The 15,160-nt window shown below is 42.4% G+C and overlaps 2 protein-coding genes across 3 annotated transcripts in view; both read left to right on the top strand.

Moving 5' to 3' along the window:
* The first annotated feature begins 286 nt into the window (after nucleotides 1-286).
* LOC137885260 (importin subunit alpha-1-like) lies at nucleotides 287-6,633 on the top strand. Of its 2 annotated transcripts, none has more exons than XM_068727447.1 (11): nucleotides 287-310; nucleotides 598-716; nucleotides 832-972; nucleotides 1,495-1,583; nucleotides 1,914-2,182; nucleotides 2,663-2,757; nucleotides 3,168-3,431; nucleotides 4,024-4,257; nucleotides 4,579-4,761; nucleotides 5,444-5,593; nucleotides 6,355-6,633. In XM_068727447.1, exons 2-11 carry the CDS (start codon nucleotides 651-653, stop codon nucleotides 6,442-6,444), a joined length of 1,581 nt encoding a protein of 526 aa, XP_068583548.1. In that variant the 5' UTR covers nucleotides 287-310; nucleotides 598-650; the 3' UTR covers nucleotides 6,445-6,633. The 2 variants fall into 2 exon arrangements, with proteins under 2 accessions (XP_068583548.1, XP_068583549.1); XM_068727448.1 differs by lacking the exon at nucleotides 287-310 and adding an exon at nucleotides 322-341.
* Nucleotides 6,634-7,583: 950 nt separating this feature from the next.
* The window catches only part of LOC137884803 (E3 ubiquitin-protein ligase SMURF2-like), a 53,953-nt gene continuing 46,376 nt past the window's right edge, over nucleotides 7,584-15,160 (top strand). The window contains exon 1 of the mRNA XM_068726822.1: nucleotides 7,584-7,960. Coding sequence (XP_068582923.1) covers nucleotides 7,909-7,960 — 52 coding nt within the window. The 5' untranslated portion in view covers nucleotides 7,584-7,908. The remainder of the gene's footprint in view (nucleotides 7,961-15,160) is intronic.

The following is a 15,160-nucleotide window of genomic DNA, read 5'->3' as shown; positions in this document are numbered from 1 at the left end:
AGCATGTCTATTCGCATCTAAGATTCAACGACACATTGTTATTGGGGCTAAATGTTACCCATGGTACAATAAGGGTTTCAGACATGGCTGCAATGGTCCACAATGAAATCCAACCAACACACGAAGATGTGGTAGTTTTATCTCGCGATACCAATGCTCGCGGTTGCCTTTGACAACGTCTTTGTTGTTTGAAGCATTTTTTTACTATGGGCGGTGCTTGTACCCGACTGACCAATCAAAACACAGGAAAACAAGGTGGTATATAAATGACGTCACGTTGGTAATAAAAAAAAATTACGAGAACCCTAAGGTAAGTACGTCGCACACGCTGTTGGCCACATGTAAGTTATAGTTACGTTAAGAGTTTAGGTTATTGCTTATACTTTGAGCGTATTGTCGCTACTCTTGTGAATATCTAAATATCTGCCACATGGTGTTATATAACATGGTGTAGATAACCGGCTTGGCCTCAAGACAAGCGGCCGGGGTTAACTGCTAGCGTTAGCTAATTCACCGGCTAGCTAGCTAACAGAGAAGGTAGTAAAAGCAGCCGTTGGTACGACCGTTGGTTTCTTTTAAATCATTATCTTTAAACAGGGAGCGTCTTCAGCAATTCAACTGGAATCGATTGTCTTGATCAACGGTCAGTAATGTCAGCCTGCAACGACAACGGAGCTCGTCTCACCCAGTTCAAAAACAAAGGGAAAGATGTCAACGTAAGTTCTGCAAGTAACGGCATAACATAAACAGTATAACATTAATCACGTACGATAGCGATAGCTAATCGTTATAAAAGGCGTCTTCTGATTGTATGGGGTTTGACTTCTTCAGGAGCTCAGACGGAGAAGAGCTGAAGTCAATGTGGAGCTACGAAAAGCAAAGAAGGATGATCAGATCCTGAAGAGGAGAAACGTCCAGAGCCTCCTGGACGAGCCGACCTCTCCTCTCCAAGAGAACGACCCCAACGCACAGGTAGTAGACAACAGCAGGTAGACAGACAGCAGATAGACAGCAGCTCCTCTGTGTCATCTCTGAGTCACTGGATTTGGCTTGGAAGAGTAAACAGGACGCACCAGAAATAAATACAACTGGTTTCCATGTGTTTTCCATGACTTACATATGATTGTATAATTTAGTTGCCCACGAATGAGCTACAACAGCCTCCATACCTAACGATACCCCCGGAGAATAAGTCTAGTCAATTTGAACCTTAAAGGCTGATCAAACTAGGACCGCTCTGTTATCTACCTAATGATAACAGTGTGAAGCCTTTTCCCTCATTTAGCACCAACTAGTCTCAACAACCAGCAAGTCTTAGGTCAACATGTTTTCTTTTTCTTTTTTGTTTGTTTATGATTGAACTAACTGCATTGTCCTGATCCTGTAACCCTGACCTAAACACATACCAAGCATGTCCCAGTGCATCTTTGGGGTTATTTATAACCCGGGTGTACTGGGCAGATAGCTAACCTGCTTCTTTCCCTGTTTCCCCAGCCTCCTCAGTACTGGTCTTTGGAGGAGATTGTAGGAGGAGTAAAAAGCCAGAGTCTAGAACATCAGCTGCAGGCCACGCAGGCAGCCAGGTAAAATCATTTTAAAGGACCTCGGCCGACCAGTTTTGACATGCTAAAGAAAAAAGGGCTGCAATTGCATTTCATGCAATCCTGTATTGCTCAATCCTCAACTGCAACACTATCTATCCTATGTATTATGACAATGGTGTCCATAACACCAGGTTTCAAGCATGTTCTTCTGTGGACTTGCTTGTTGTTATTGAGTTGAAAATCAATATGTTCCCAAACTTGTTAAACATGATCACCCCGCCCTAGTCATTACTCTGACATTTAAACAATGCTAAAACTTTCCCTTTGTTAACTCCCCACCTTCTTTTTTTTTTTTTTGTCCTGGCACAGGAGAGTCCTCTCCAGAGAAAAGGATCCACCGATTGACAGCTTCATTGCTGCCAGCCTCATCCCGAGGTTTGTTAGTTTTCTGGCTCTATCTGAATGCCCCCCCATCCAATTTGAGGCAGCTTGGGCCCTGACCAACATCGCCTCAGGTACCACAGACCAGACCACTGCCGTAGTGGACGGTGGGGCCATCCCAGCCTTCATCAGTCTGGTGGCATCCCCCCACCCGCACATCAGCGAGCAGGCCATTTGGGCCCTGGGTAACATCGCAGGTAGGCTGACGACATTATACATCTCTTTGGGTTTGAGTCACTTGTTTTACTTCTGATGCTCCATTATGCTGTTCAGTTTATGTGTCTGGATGGATGTGATGTGAGCATTTGTTTTTGTTATTGTGTGCAATTATGCTTCCTTTGTTTTGTCTGGAAGTGTTGTTGGTCTCCACAGGCTTTAATATTGAGGGGTTTTCAATTCATGTAATTTGTGTGCTAAAATCTTAAATGTTTTGTTTCGACAAAGTGAGTTCAAAGGTGATTCACGCAGGATAGGAAGGAACCAATGGCCAATGGTCTACCAGAGTAGCAGCATTGGTTGTTTTCTGAGTCAGTAACTGTATTAAAACATATGATGAAAAACAGTCCTTGCATGTTCTGGTAGTTGTAGAACAACCTCTGAAATGCTCAACTCCCTATTGTCTATTGTAGTAATAACCCGACTGTCCCCCCCCCCCCCCCACACACACACACATATAGGTGATGGATCCAACTACAGAGACCTAGTGTTAAAACACGGTGTTCTCCATCCACTCCTCGCCTTGATGTCAACCCCTGACCTGTCTGTGTTTCCCGTGAGTTTCTGTCAAAATGATTGCACTGCTGGTTTTAAGAGACGTGTGTATGCACACCCACACTGTTTAGGACCAGTTGACACGGACTGCTGTTCACACTGGTTGTAAAAATGGCAAGATTGAGATTTATATTTACCGATTATTTTCAGTTAGTATGTGCTTGTTTATCAATTTATACAAAGTAATTGTGTATCACGATATCTTGATATGATTTAATCACAAAATGATTCCTTTGAAAGACTATAAATGATCATATTGAATAATCGCCTTGCCCTAGTTTGGCGACGGCTCTCTTTACAGAAGTCCTTGAATAAACCTGAGTATTCCCAGTATCTGTGACTCTAACAGCTGTCATGTTATGACACTTTGACGTCGTGAAATGACACTTGGTTCTTAATCCACCTTCCTAGCCGGGCTACCTGCGCAATGTCACCTGGACGCTGTCCAACCTGTGTCGCAACAAGAACCCGGCCCCTCCTTTGATGGCGGTGCAGCAGCTGCTCCCAGCCCTGGTGCGCCTCCTGCACCTCGACGACAGGGAGATTCTGGCCGACACCTGTTGGGCCGTGTCCTACCTGACCGACGGCTCCAATGAGAGGATAGAGGTGGTGGTGCAGGCCGGCCTGGTGCCCCGCCTGGTCCAGCTGCTATCCTGGGGGGAGCTCTCCATTGTGGTATGTGTGTCCGCGGAAATTACCTTCATCCATCAGAAGTAGCTGCTCTGTTGAGTCTGATTTCTGACTCAACAGAGCACTCAACATATCTCAACATATTTGCTTGTTCCATTGGATCCAAGAGTGCTCGTTTTATGGTCACAAATACCATCGCTCTTCAAGAAGTTTGTCACAGCCCACACTGACGTCCTTTTTTGCGTACATCCTCCTGTGTATTTTTCCTATACCTTAAAGTTGAAGAAAACAACTTTCTGTCTGGGTCATATTTTTTGAGAACTTCTATTTTCAGTACTTCTCTTACACATGTTCACTCCTGTGGTGTGTTGGCTGAGTTCAGAACAGATTACTGTTACAAAAGCTGAAGTCTTTGGTGCAGATGTGCGATGTGGACCATTGTAATTGAAAATCAAGCTTAGTCTGCTCTTGCATGCATTGTTAGCGGCTTCAGACATATGGTGCTGAATTGGGACATTAACACACAGGATTTAGGTATCTCATCACATTCATCGTCATCACCGTCGTTCCTCCTATATATATTATTCCTAAATCGTGAACACTACAGATAACTGACTTGCTCTCCTTCACCCCCCAGCCTCCGGTCCTGCGGTCACTTGGCAACATTGTGACCGGGACAGACGAGCAGACACAGTGCGTCCTGGATGCAGGTGCTCTGGCGATGTTCCCCAGCCTGCTGTGTCACCCTAAGCCCAACATCCAGAAGGAAGCAGCTTGGACAGTGTCCAATATCACTGCAGGCAAAGACACCCAGATCCAGGAGGTTGTCAATGCTGGCCTAGTACCCATGCTGGTGGAGATCCTCCAAAAGGTCGGAACACAAGAGCAGACTGAACATATAGCTGGTTACAATAGTCCAAATGAGATTCATTAATTCATAATAACAATGGACAGCCACAGTGCAGCACCATAGTGTAAATGTATTCTCTAGTTTGATATTACCTTAGCAGCACAGTCCCAGTTTCCCCAACTCTTCTTTCCGACCTGCTGCAGATTATGCATGGTTTTCTTATTTTATAAACTCATTTTGTAAAGCAACTAATCTATAATATTTCAGGTTTATTCATGAAGGGTCATTAAGTATATCTTCAGTGTCTCTACTAGTTTAACATCAGACGTCTTCTCTGTTTAGGGAGACTATAAGACTCAGAAGGAGGCCGTGTGGGCTGTCACCAATTACATCAGCGGTGGAACGATGGAGCAAGTGTCCTTCCTGGTCCGGTGCAATGTGCTGGAGCCGCTGCTCAACCTGCTGACTGCCAAAGACGGCAAAATCATCGTGGTCATCCTGGGTGCAATCTACAATATGTTACAGGTATGTTGTCAAGAACCTGTTGCTGTGTTTGCATTGGAGTCGCTTACTTTTGCTTATTTTTTGTCAACGTTATAAGATCATTGTCAATTCAGTCGTAAGGCACTAAACTACAGTAAACTACTCCAAAGCATATTTTTAGAAAACTGTAATGTCAAAGCACACCAAATCACTACAATAAAAACAAATCTAGGTCTGATATGATGAGATGTTAATGAAGACACATTTCGGATCCAACTTATTCAGTAGTTCGTTCTTCATGTAAGCCAAGAGATGAGAAACTTGATGATAACGTCTAAAGATTGTGTGTGCATTGAGGTTTTGGCAAGTGAAGGAAAATGCACTAAAATTCAAACCATTCAGACGCGCAAAGAGTAAGAGTAGATGGTAGACTACTGCCTAGAACTGCAAGAAAGAAGATCATTTAAGAGAAGTATGCTTTTAAAAGTACTCTTACATATTCTTCTGCCAGCAGATATTTCTTTTAGGTCCAGAGGAAACGGAGATTAAAACTGTGGCTCTCTGAGATTAAGAAACAGGAAGATTAGCAGAATTTAATCTCAGTCACATTATCGTCTGAATAATGCAGATGGATTCTTGACAGTCACAGATTAACGCTCACAGGTTCATCTCTCGGGGAGGGAACTATTAGTCTTACAGGTTGTTTTTCTTTCTTTCTCCACAGATGGCATTCAAAACTGGTGAGAGTGAAAAACTCTGCCTAATGATTGAGGAGTTGGGCGGTTTGGACAAGATTGAGGCGCTTCAGTCCCATAACAACGAAGCTGTCTACAAGTCCTCTCTTAAAATCATAGACCAGTTCTTCTCTGAAGAGGTAAGTGTTACTAGTTAACAGACTACGCACTAGCCAAGCAGAAATCGTCGCGTTTTGCAAAATGTGCAGAATTTGCCAAGACTTTGTCGAGGAACATCGCTCAGTACGATTGGATAGTTTGCTACAACTGGGATGCCAACCACTCCCTTCAACACAAACATGGAAAGAATTTAGACCGGCAGAGGAAGTGTGACTACATTGTCAATTATAATATCGCCTGCCGAGGCAATATTCGTGAATGCGAAGATGTGAATTTGCGTCACCACTGGAAGTGAACGTTTTTTTTTGGCCCTGCTGTTCACATAGATCGAAAGTGAACAGGAGGCGGATGTTGATTTCGTTCATGCGTGCATGCGTCACAGATTAAATGACAACGGTCATGGCAAATCTGTCAGGGCGGCAGTTGTTACTTGTGTGGTTACTCCTCGCTACTTACTGTTGCCAAAGAATAAATGTGGCATGTGATGCAACGATATAGTAGCCTAAGCTAGATGTTTGCTGGTTACTGCAAGTTTCTGATTCCTCGATATAATGCTCATTTTAATGTTTATCTGGTGTTTTTTTTGTTTTTTCTGGTGAAATCACTGTCCAAAGGCTTCTGTTGCTTACATGAGCTGTCTTTAATACTACTCACAATAGACCCTTTCTTGACTGGTCCTGGTCCACAGAATCTATTTTAATCCATCAAATGATTGTTAAAACATGCTAATACTTGGTAAATCCTGTAATGCTTCTCTCCTCCCGTCCCGCCTCTGTTTCAGAATGAAGATGATGAGTCTGTGGTTCCTGTAGCTACTGAAGCCGGCTATACTTTCCAGATCCCCGAGGACCAAAGCACTTTCCAGTTTTAACATTCCCAGTCGTCTCTTTGTACCTTGTTGATATTTTTTGTAAATTGTTTTTAGACATTTCATCCTTGTACGTGACAGTACAAAGACTAAATCACCCTGTTTCAAAGAAATATTTGTAAATAGATGTTACTCATGCACAAGTTACTTTTCTTTATGGATGTTTCAGAAATAAACAGCCTATGCACAGGGTCATGCGCCTAATGTATTTGCTTAAAAGATGTGAGGGAAGTGAGGTGTTAAGAATGAATTCTTATGAGAAATAGGGAATTGGAGTTGATTCTGTGTCCATGTCACCACTAGGTGACACTGTGGTTATTTGTTATACTTGTGAGCCTAAACGTTGTTAGTGCCCTGATGTGTATATAGTACATTGTACACTATTTTATCAATGAAATCTATGTTTTAATGCGTTCGAAAGCATTACACTATATGGCCATTATGGTTCATATATAGGGAAGGAGCAGAACGAGACTCGGCGACTTATGTCAAAGTAACTTTCCTCACTGTAGACCTGCATCTACCTTCAGGAAAAATTGTGTTATGCTTTATGTTTAATGTGGCAGACCCTAAGTGTAAACTGTCCTTATGATATTTTATTTGCATGACATAACATTTACATTTGCTTGGTAAGATATGTACAATCGACAAAATTCTGTCTGTCATAGTTCTCTTTTACAATGGATAAATGAGTCCCCTATAGTCATAACTGATTCAACTACTACTGAGAAGCAGTAATCTAGAGTGGATAGTCTATTGATATCAACTATATGCATATTCTAACTATTCGCAGGAACTGTCTAGCACGTTCATGTCTACATAAACCGTGTCAAACTGTCCAGATTAAGGCAGGATAAAGACTATTTTTAGTTCAAAGTAAAACAATTTGGTGATCGTAAAATAATTTGTAACCAGGTAAGAAATACGCAAATGGTGGTCGTATTATGTTAATGGATGTTGTAATATTATATTCATGATTAATAATTCACATTTATTGTAGTGGGTATTAAGAACATTTTGCACATAAGTTTGAAAATGCTTTTATTTTGAAAGGTTGCACCGGATGTGCTTTTATTGCCTCCCTTATTGTGCAGTAGCTCAGTCTTCACCATCATCACGACTAACTTCAGTCTGAACAGACGTCTGTCTGGATGGAGGGCAACCCGTCCAGTTGATTCGTATCATTACCGTTTGGCTCGCGGCGTGAACAGCATTAGGGGACGTATTTAGGATTAGTTATTGGCCATTTTTTTTAAATTAAAAAGAGGCTCCCGTAAGAATGATATTCCAGCGACGATGATACCATTATGTTGCATACACGGTCAGTGTGAATTGTTATGGTGATACTACAAGCTACCCCGAGCTAGCAGAGGGACTGTTTTGGGAGATACCTTTTCAAAACCCACACGCTGACACATGATCTAGACGCTTTTTGTGAATTTGCATCAAGCTGGAACACAAAGGGGAATGTCTAGCCAAGGAGTTAGGAGGAATGGCCCAGTGAAGCTGCGGTTGACAGGTAAGCAAACGTAAACCCCCCTCCTCGAGAGACGTTAGCATGCTAGCCAACCAGGCTAACATCTGCTGATAGTACCACTGGACATGTGTCTTGTGTGGTATAAAAACGATCATCTCGTATTATATCTCTGTGTTAATCTTTTTAATCGCATTTAAATACTTATTTTTGTTTACCATAATATAACTCGTTCACCTACTAAGCAGCCTTAAAATACAGTCAATGTGCTCGTTAGCAAACATTAGCTGTGACAACGCTCATTATGTTGCATTTACCTAGCTGGCTAACGTTGACGTTACTTGGCATCTTTGCTAATGGGTTTCTCTCAAAAGTTAGCTTAGGTGAAATAAGCTAAATATCAGTAAGTCTGTTGATAAAGTCCATCTATCCATATAGTCGTTCAATGTAATTGTATATGGTTATTTATCTGTATCGTCATTGAAACAGAACTACATCTAATCATTAATTATTAGGACTGGTCCTCTTTTGTGTAGTCATGTTCCGATAACATTTCAGGAGGTAGGAACCTACCGTGTGTGGCTTCAGTGAATGGGGAATCACAAATTACAATGGTTTTAAAAAAAGCCGACATCTTATCTCACATCCCATTCCCAATAGCGTGTATGTATTTAGACAACGTGCTCCTTATAAAGGAATAGCACAGAAGAGAGATACTACCATACCATACTATGTGGTACACACATTATTTGCAGTATATGCATTTTGTAACGAGACGCATGCTGAAGCTCTGGGGAGCTGTGGTCTTACAGGAGCGAGGTGGCATTTTGGGTTTGAACTTGCATGAATAGATTTAAGCAGGGGCCAGATTTCCAGCCGCCCCCAGCCTCATCAAATGATGAATCCGAACGTGTTCAGGAGGTCCAACTGAAAGAGAGACGTGAGAACCTATTGTCTCATTTTGAAGAGGCCATTTATCTGTATTTCGTGATGGATCACTGCTATTCTTTTAAGACTCGAAGCAGTGCAGAACAACTTAATTCCCCCAGCATAGAAATAACGACAGGTGACAGTCATCATGGTTTTCTTTTTGATGGTCATCATGTGAATGGTGGGGAACAGGTTCATTGACCCAAAAACGCAGAGTAGTACTGTGAAGAGAAATGAGCTCTCAAAGCTCAAAAACCTACCCTGCTTGCCTGCCCAGGGTCCCTTTTTTTTTTTTCTTCTTCCCTCCCTCCATATGGGGAATGGTTTTAAATGGGCTGCAGTGGTCTTCAGACGGAATCCCAGGAATGTGAAACCTCAGAGAGGAAATGTGAGTCTTTCCCGATTATAGACACATCCTCTGTCTGTCCCTTGCAAGAGAGAAAGGATAAGGGAAAGTGTGTGTGTGTGTGTGTGTGTGTGTGTGTGTGTGTGTGTGTGTGTGTGTGTGTGTGTGCGTGTGCGTGCGCGTGCGTGCGCGGAGAGAGCCACACATTCGGGTTCATATGGCTGTGAATGACCAACTGTCAGTGATGCGAAGTCTACGTTTAGACTTTTGGATTCATTTTAACTGTTAATATATGTTTAGTTGTGGCCACACTTGAGATATATATGTATGTATATGTGTGTCTTAGACCATGTGCATTTAGATCGAACATTGCATTCCAGCCGAAGCCCAATTTACTCCGTCTGCTCTGCGGTCTCTTTTATAGTTTGCATGCTTTTTTTTTCTCTCTGTCAGAGAGAATTAGAATTTGCTAAACCAAAAGCTTGGATCTAAGGAAGTTAAGAGATTTAACTATTGTTGTGCTTCATAATTGTGTTTGTCAGGGTTTGGGGTTTGTGCTCGTGGAACAGTTTATTTGATTAGCAATATAAATTATTGGCAAAAGGTGTTTATAGTCAGCAAGCCTCATTGTTGCCGTTTCCCAGTCTTCATCCCTGTCGGCCACCATATATTTTCTCTCAGCGTGAGCCAATCAAAGTAAAACAGGGTCTTTGTTTGTCGTCTTAATTAGAATTCTGTTACATAATAATGAATTTTAAAAAATAATCATTTTACTACCTCCTTAGTACTTCTTTAGTACATTTCTGAAGGCTTAACCTCCAACATTGCAGGTTTTCTTCATGTGGCTACAGGTCTTTGCAGAAACACTGCCAAGGCTAATCACTGGGCTGTCACTAATCAAGCTTTTATCAATATCCAGCTGGGGCAAGTTAACGCTGCAGACACTCTTGCTTTATTTATTTGCATATTGCTATTTCAGTCACAAGTGCAAACTGCACTTCATTCCCAATTTGTCTCAGGTGCAGCGAAGTATTGTATTGTATACAAGTATTGTATTATTTACAAAAATGAAATACTGAATTATTGGTCCTGCTGATGCAAACTGAAGCTCAGCACCAGTCTTTTTTTTTTTAAATCTTGCTGTGTTTTTCACTATGATATGAAATTGGACTTGCTCTGTTCTTTAAATTTCTCCTCCACTGAAGTGAAGCTTTTCCTAGATATGAGTCAGCTGAATTTAAAGTGTGCCGCTGTTTTAGTTTGCCACCCTCACTGGGATCCCCTCAGGTCAAGGCAGTGGATTAGAACTTGCGTAGGGTGGTCTCACACACACACGCACTGCAGGATTCTGACCGAATTTATCCCCAGTTTAGTCATCCCACACTGCCTTCAAATGCCACCTTCTAACTTCTCATAACGGCATTTTTTTTTGGAGCTCCTCCTTGTGTCTGGAACATTTATCTGGGACAGCTGCTCTTTAATGCTTAAATTAATAAAAAAACATCCTAGCTTGAGTCTGCTTGTAGGCGGTGTGTCGTCGTGTCCCCACAGAGCTTGCTGCCAAGCTAGTAAAAGCAAGCAATGTTGAATTTCGAGAGCTGTTATTCCTAACACTGCAGGGAACTGACCATTGGTGTAGTTCCCTCTCTGCCTCCTGCGCAGTGAAAGTTGGTGTGTGATTTACTGAATTCAAGCAGGAACGGGGTGTTTTCTCTTGCTTGCCTTCACTGCATGGAATCTGGAGTTTCTCAAAGTGAATGACATGAGACGTACAAGGGGACGAATCCATCTCTCACCCCCTTTCAAATATGGCCACTTGGCTGCACAAGCCTCCAGTTGGCATGCAGCGAACGACTGGAAGAATCATCTCAGAATTCTTCCTGTTGAGTGTGAGTGCGGGACACAGGAAAGCAAGGAAGCCCACATGTACATTTCTGTGTGTGTGTGTGTGTGTGTGTGTGTGGGTGTGGAGAGAGAGAGAGAGAGACACACACACACACATGTGTGAGTAATGTTGTGTGTAAGCGTAATGTTGTGTGTTCCCAAAACAGAAGACAAACACACAATTTCACATGCACACAGACACTGGTGTACATGGCTGATGTACTGTCAGCATGCGATGTTGAGCTAAATTAGGCCTGTCGGCTTCCTAGAATATAAGGAATGAATGATGCATAGAGAGTGAACCACGGTGATGGTGAGAAACCAACAAGAGTTTCCCACACAGAGTTTAGGAACAATTGTTAATTATGTTAAATAATAAATGTTTGATGAGAGAAAATCTCAATTGATCAAGTAAAGCAGCCTGACATAAGAGGAAATAAAATACAATTCTTTTTTGAAATCGTTTTTTCTGTTCTACATATTCCTTTGTATTTAAAATCGGTCTCACTGCTCGTCTCTGACTCACTTCTTCATCCTCACCTCCAATGGATTAAGTTGGTCATATTATTTCTGCTTGCCAGCCTTGCTGGCCTCCCTGTATGATTTTAATGAAAGCTTATTTACATAGATCGTCACATTTAATCAACACATTGTGAGCCACTGGTAGTAGCGGGACTTGGACTATGCATGTGCTGGTGGTGTAATTTATTAGAGTTTTGACAGTTGAAATGTGGACCAGAGTTGGGGATTATGATTCATCCACACACAATGGACGTGACTCATACTGTGACGTGTTCGTGGTGTTGCTCTCTTGTTTTATGTATCCCTGGCACCAGCTTAATTTAGGAACAAGCAATGCCCCGAGTCCGGCAGAAAGTTCAGTTTGACCCAACTATGAGGCAATTAATAGGCACTGCTCAGAATTCTTTATTCCTGCTCAAATAGCCTCTAAAATACCGAGCTTTACCCCAGATTTATCCAGCCTACTGCTATTCGACATACATTGAGAAATATGGAGGGAAAATCACTGCACTAAAGTATGACGTGTTCAAGCCGACATGTTCATTTCCATACTGCTTACCTCTTTTGCTCTTTCTAGAAACAAGACACTTCCTCGTTGACTCGACTCTTTGTTGTTTTCTGAGTTTGTCACTGTGATTTCTGAACATGCAGTGAAGCACAATGTGTTACTCCTCGGCTTTAGACATGTGTGAGGGAATAGATGTTTTCGTGTGTGTGTGTGTGTGTGTGTGTGTGTGTGTGTGTGTGTGTGTGTGTGTGTGTGTACTTTACTGTGTTTATGTTATTCAGCTCAAACATTTTACGTTTGATCAGCCAAGGCAAGAGAGCTGCCCAAATGAGGCTGCTGCTGTCGTCATCCCTCCTTCCATCAGCTCATCTCATGTTCTTACTCTTCTCATTTATCATGTCTCCTCTGGTAACATTTTTTTCTCTCTGGTTTAAGTCCTCTCTTATTCTCCGTCTATGCCCTGCACACAGATTGGGTTACAGGTTTGTAGTTGAGATCAAAATGACAGCTAAATTTGAAGATGGTTGTTGTCTGAGCAAGGGCGCCGGGAGTATGGGGTAGGAAGTGGGGAAGGGGCCAATGGCCAACCCACTTTACGCCCCTGGTCTGATTTGGTGTTATTTCTGGTTTGATCCCAGATGGTCTCTAGTTTTTTGTATTTTCATATACAAAACATTGGCTATTAAATACCCTTTTGTCTCCAAAACTGCACCAAGTTAGAGGACCTTTTACGGTCACTCAAACAACTCTCAAAATGACAGTGCTCCAGGTTACTGGACAAATAAAATCCTATACTACTTGGTATTGTTTTCATCGTGTGTGTGTCTCATCATGGCAACATGTGGTCCTAATGTGGACACCTACAGACCTACCACAGAAGAGGTTAAGAGTACTTTACCAGCTGTGTGTCTGTCTGTGGACAGATTTTTTCACAGCGATAGCATCCCAGCGGCTCTTTATGGTCGGATCTACCGGACTGTTGGTAATGAATGGGAAACAGTGCACTAATATGGGAAAATGAAAACTGTTGGTGCTATGCTTTTGTATTAAGCAGCAATTTTGCTGACATCACTCGTCCTCTGATGTGACTATAAGCATGCGCACATGGCGATGATGCTGACGCATTATATTGTGCAGCCCTAGTGCACAAGGAAGAAGATATGCACTTTTTCCGATCGTAACAGGCTCCATTTAAATGTTAAAAACCCTGAAGGATGGTAGTCTATGCTTAAATCTGTTGCCCTGGGCATCTAAACTGGTCTTAGTTTATGGGATGCATGCCTCTGTGTAAACATGCGTGGTCTGCGGCATGAGAAATAAGGCTAGTTAATGACCGTTGTTTCATTTGCAGTGAATGACTCCGTTGAGTCGTCTGGCTGTGAATACTGTTGTCCTCCAGTGTAAATATTGGGTGTTATAGATTAGTCTGTGTGCACAGTTGTCAAGGAGGAGAAGGTGTGTGTGTGTGTGTGTGTGTGTGTGTGTGTGTGTGTGTGTGTGTGTGTGTGTGTGTGTGTGTGTGTGTGTGTGTGTGTGTGTGTGTGTGTGTGTGTGTGTGTGTGTGTGTGTGTGTGTGTGTGGCTGCTCGTTCCTGCCTCCAGCGTTTGGGGTCACTGTGTTGTGGTTAGGTTTTGTAGTTCAGTACAGAGCTCTGTACCCAAACTTCCTCCCGCTCTGTTTAGTCTGCATCACTAGCATATACTTCAATTGACCACACACACACACACACAGCACAGGTTCTATACACTCATTCAGTGTTCATGTGGCTCTTTTCATCATATGGAAGCATTTATATTCACTTTGTCTTGCAGCTGTATTTATCCTTTCTGTTATCAGTATATCTGAAAGGAAAATACAAGGGTTAACGGTTTTCAGATGCAGCAGACCACACAAAATGATGTTGCACATTGGGCCTACTTTGTAGTGGAAACATAAAAAATATTCTCTCTGCTTGTGTGTTACTCCCAAACAAGTTCATGTATTTTATTTTTCAGATATCTTCACTTCCCTCAAGATAAGCAAAACCCACTGTTTCTAAATTGGACAATAGCAGGATGGTGAAACTTTTATATTGTCCCTTTTTAGTCTGAATCAGTTTTGTTTAGTTATGCAAGTGCACTTCTGTGGAAATGTACACCTCTGCGTGTGGGGTGAGACCTTTTGGAAACAAAGATTTCTTGTGGAAACTGATAAGATCATCCTGCCAAGTCTAGCACTTTTTTTGTTTTGTCTCAATTGCTTAACTGCTGAATGCTACTGCATACGACACACTATCGAGTTCAGGGAATGTGGATGATAAATGAGAGGATGCTTATGTTTGTTTATGGTTAGGGCACCTTTTGTTGTGAGACTCTCTGAATCTCAGAGAGATTGCAGAGAGTAGTTAAGATCACCTTGTGCTTCAGCAGTGCTGGTTGACCCATCGCAGCTGTCTGGACACTGTGATGGCGGAGTTAACACCAGAGTCTCAGTAAGATAACCTCAACCCACTGCTCTTTATTATTTATTTATTATTGCAGCCTCTGAATCCAAGTGCCCCCCCCCCCCCCCTCTCCTTACCCTGTTCATCTTCAAACTGCCCTATGAAATGAAGCTCTTGGTATGTGTTTTTGTTTTGGATTTTGGCATTGCTGATACTGATTTACGGGGATGTAATTCCATAATGCGGGTTAAAAGGGAACACAGAGCTCTGCACAGTTTGTGGTCGTCTCAGTTTCTCCTCTGTGCTCACATTTCATGCAGTGGGGGGGGACCCCTGGGTCTCTGATGGGTTGAATTCTACCCTTTTGTTTCATTGATACATTTGCTTTTAGTTGACTTGTGGATTTTCCGACCACAGCGTTGCAGACACACAGGAGCGTTGCTCTGGAGATGTGTCAGCTGTGTGCAGCTGGTCAACCCTCTATTAACTCAAGATGGATGCAACTCGATATCTGATCGGGCCGTAATGATTTGTTTTGAAACATTACCCGTTTTTAAAAATGACAAATTCCAGCTGGCGTAGCATTTTCAGGCACCGTCTGTGTATCTCGACACAGCGCTGTGTTGTAGGAAG

Source organism: Cebidichthys violaceus, unplaced genomic scaffold, assembly GCF_023349555.1.
Source record: "Cebidichthys violaceus isolate CVI_PGR_0920_01 unplaced genomic scaffold, fCebVio1.0.p SCAF_4, whole genome shotgun sequence".
In the NCBI taxonomy this organism is placed as follows: domain Eukaryota; kingdom Metazoa; phylum Chordata; class Actinopteri; order Perciformes; family Stichaeidae; genus Cebidichthys; species Cebidichthys violaceus.
The sequence above is the reverse complement of the archived record's forward strand: the minus strand, read 5'-3'. Positions and strand labels throughout refer to the sequence as shown.

Bases quoted from the DNA above. Each gene is read 5' to 3' on its own strand.
- LOC137885260 (XM_068727447.1), top strand. From the start codon at position 651: ATGTCAGCCTGCAACGACAACGGAGCTCGTCTCACCCAGTTCAAAAAC. The intron at 4,258-4,578 runs GTCGGAACACAA...TTCTCTGTTTAG, and splicing joins TGGTGGAGATCCTCCAAAAG to GGAGACTATAAGACTCAGAA. The intron at 5,594-6,354 runs GTAAGTGTTACT...CCTCTGTTTCAG, and splicing joins ACCAGTTCTTCTCTGAAGAG to AATGAAGATGATGAGTCTGT.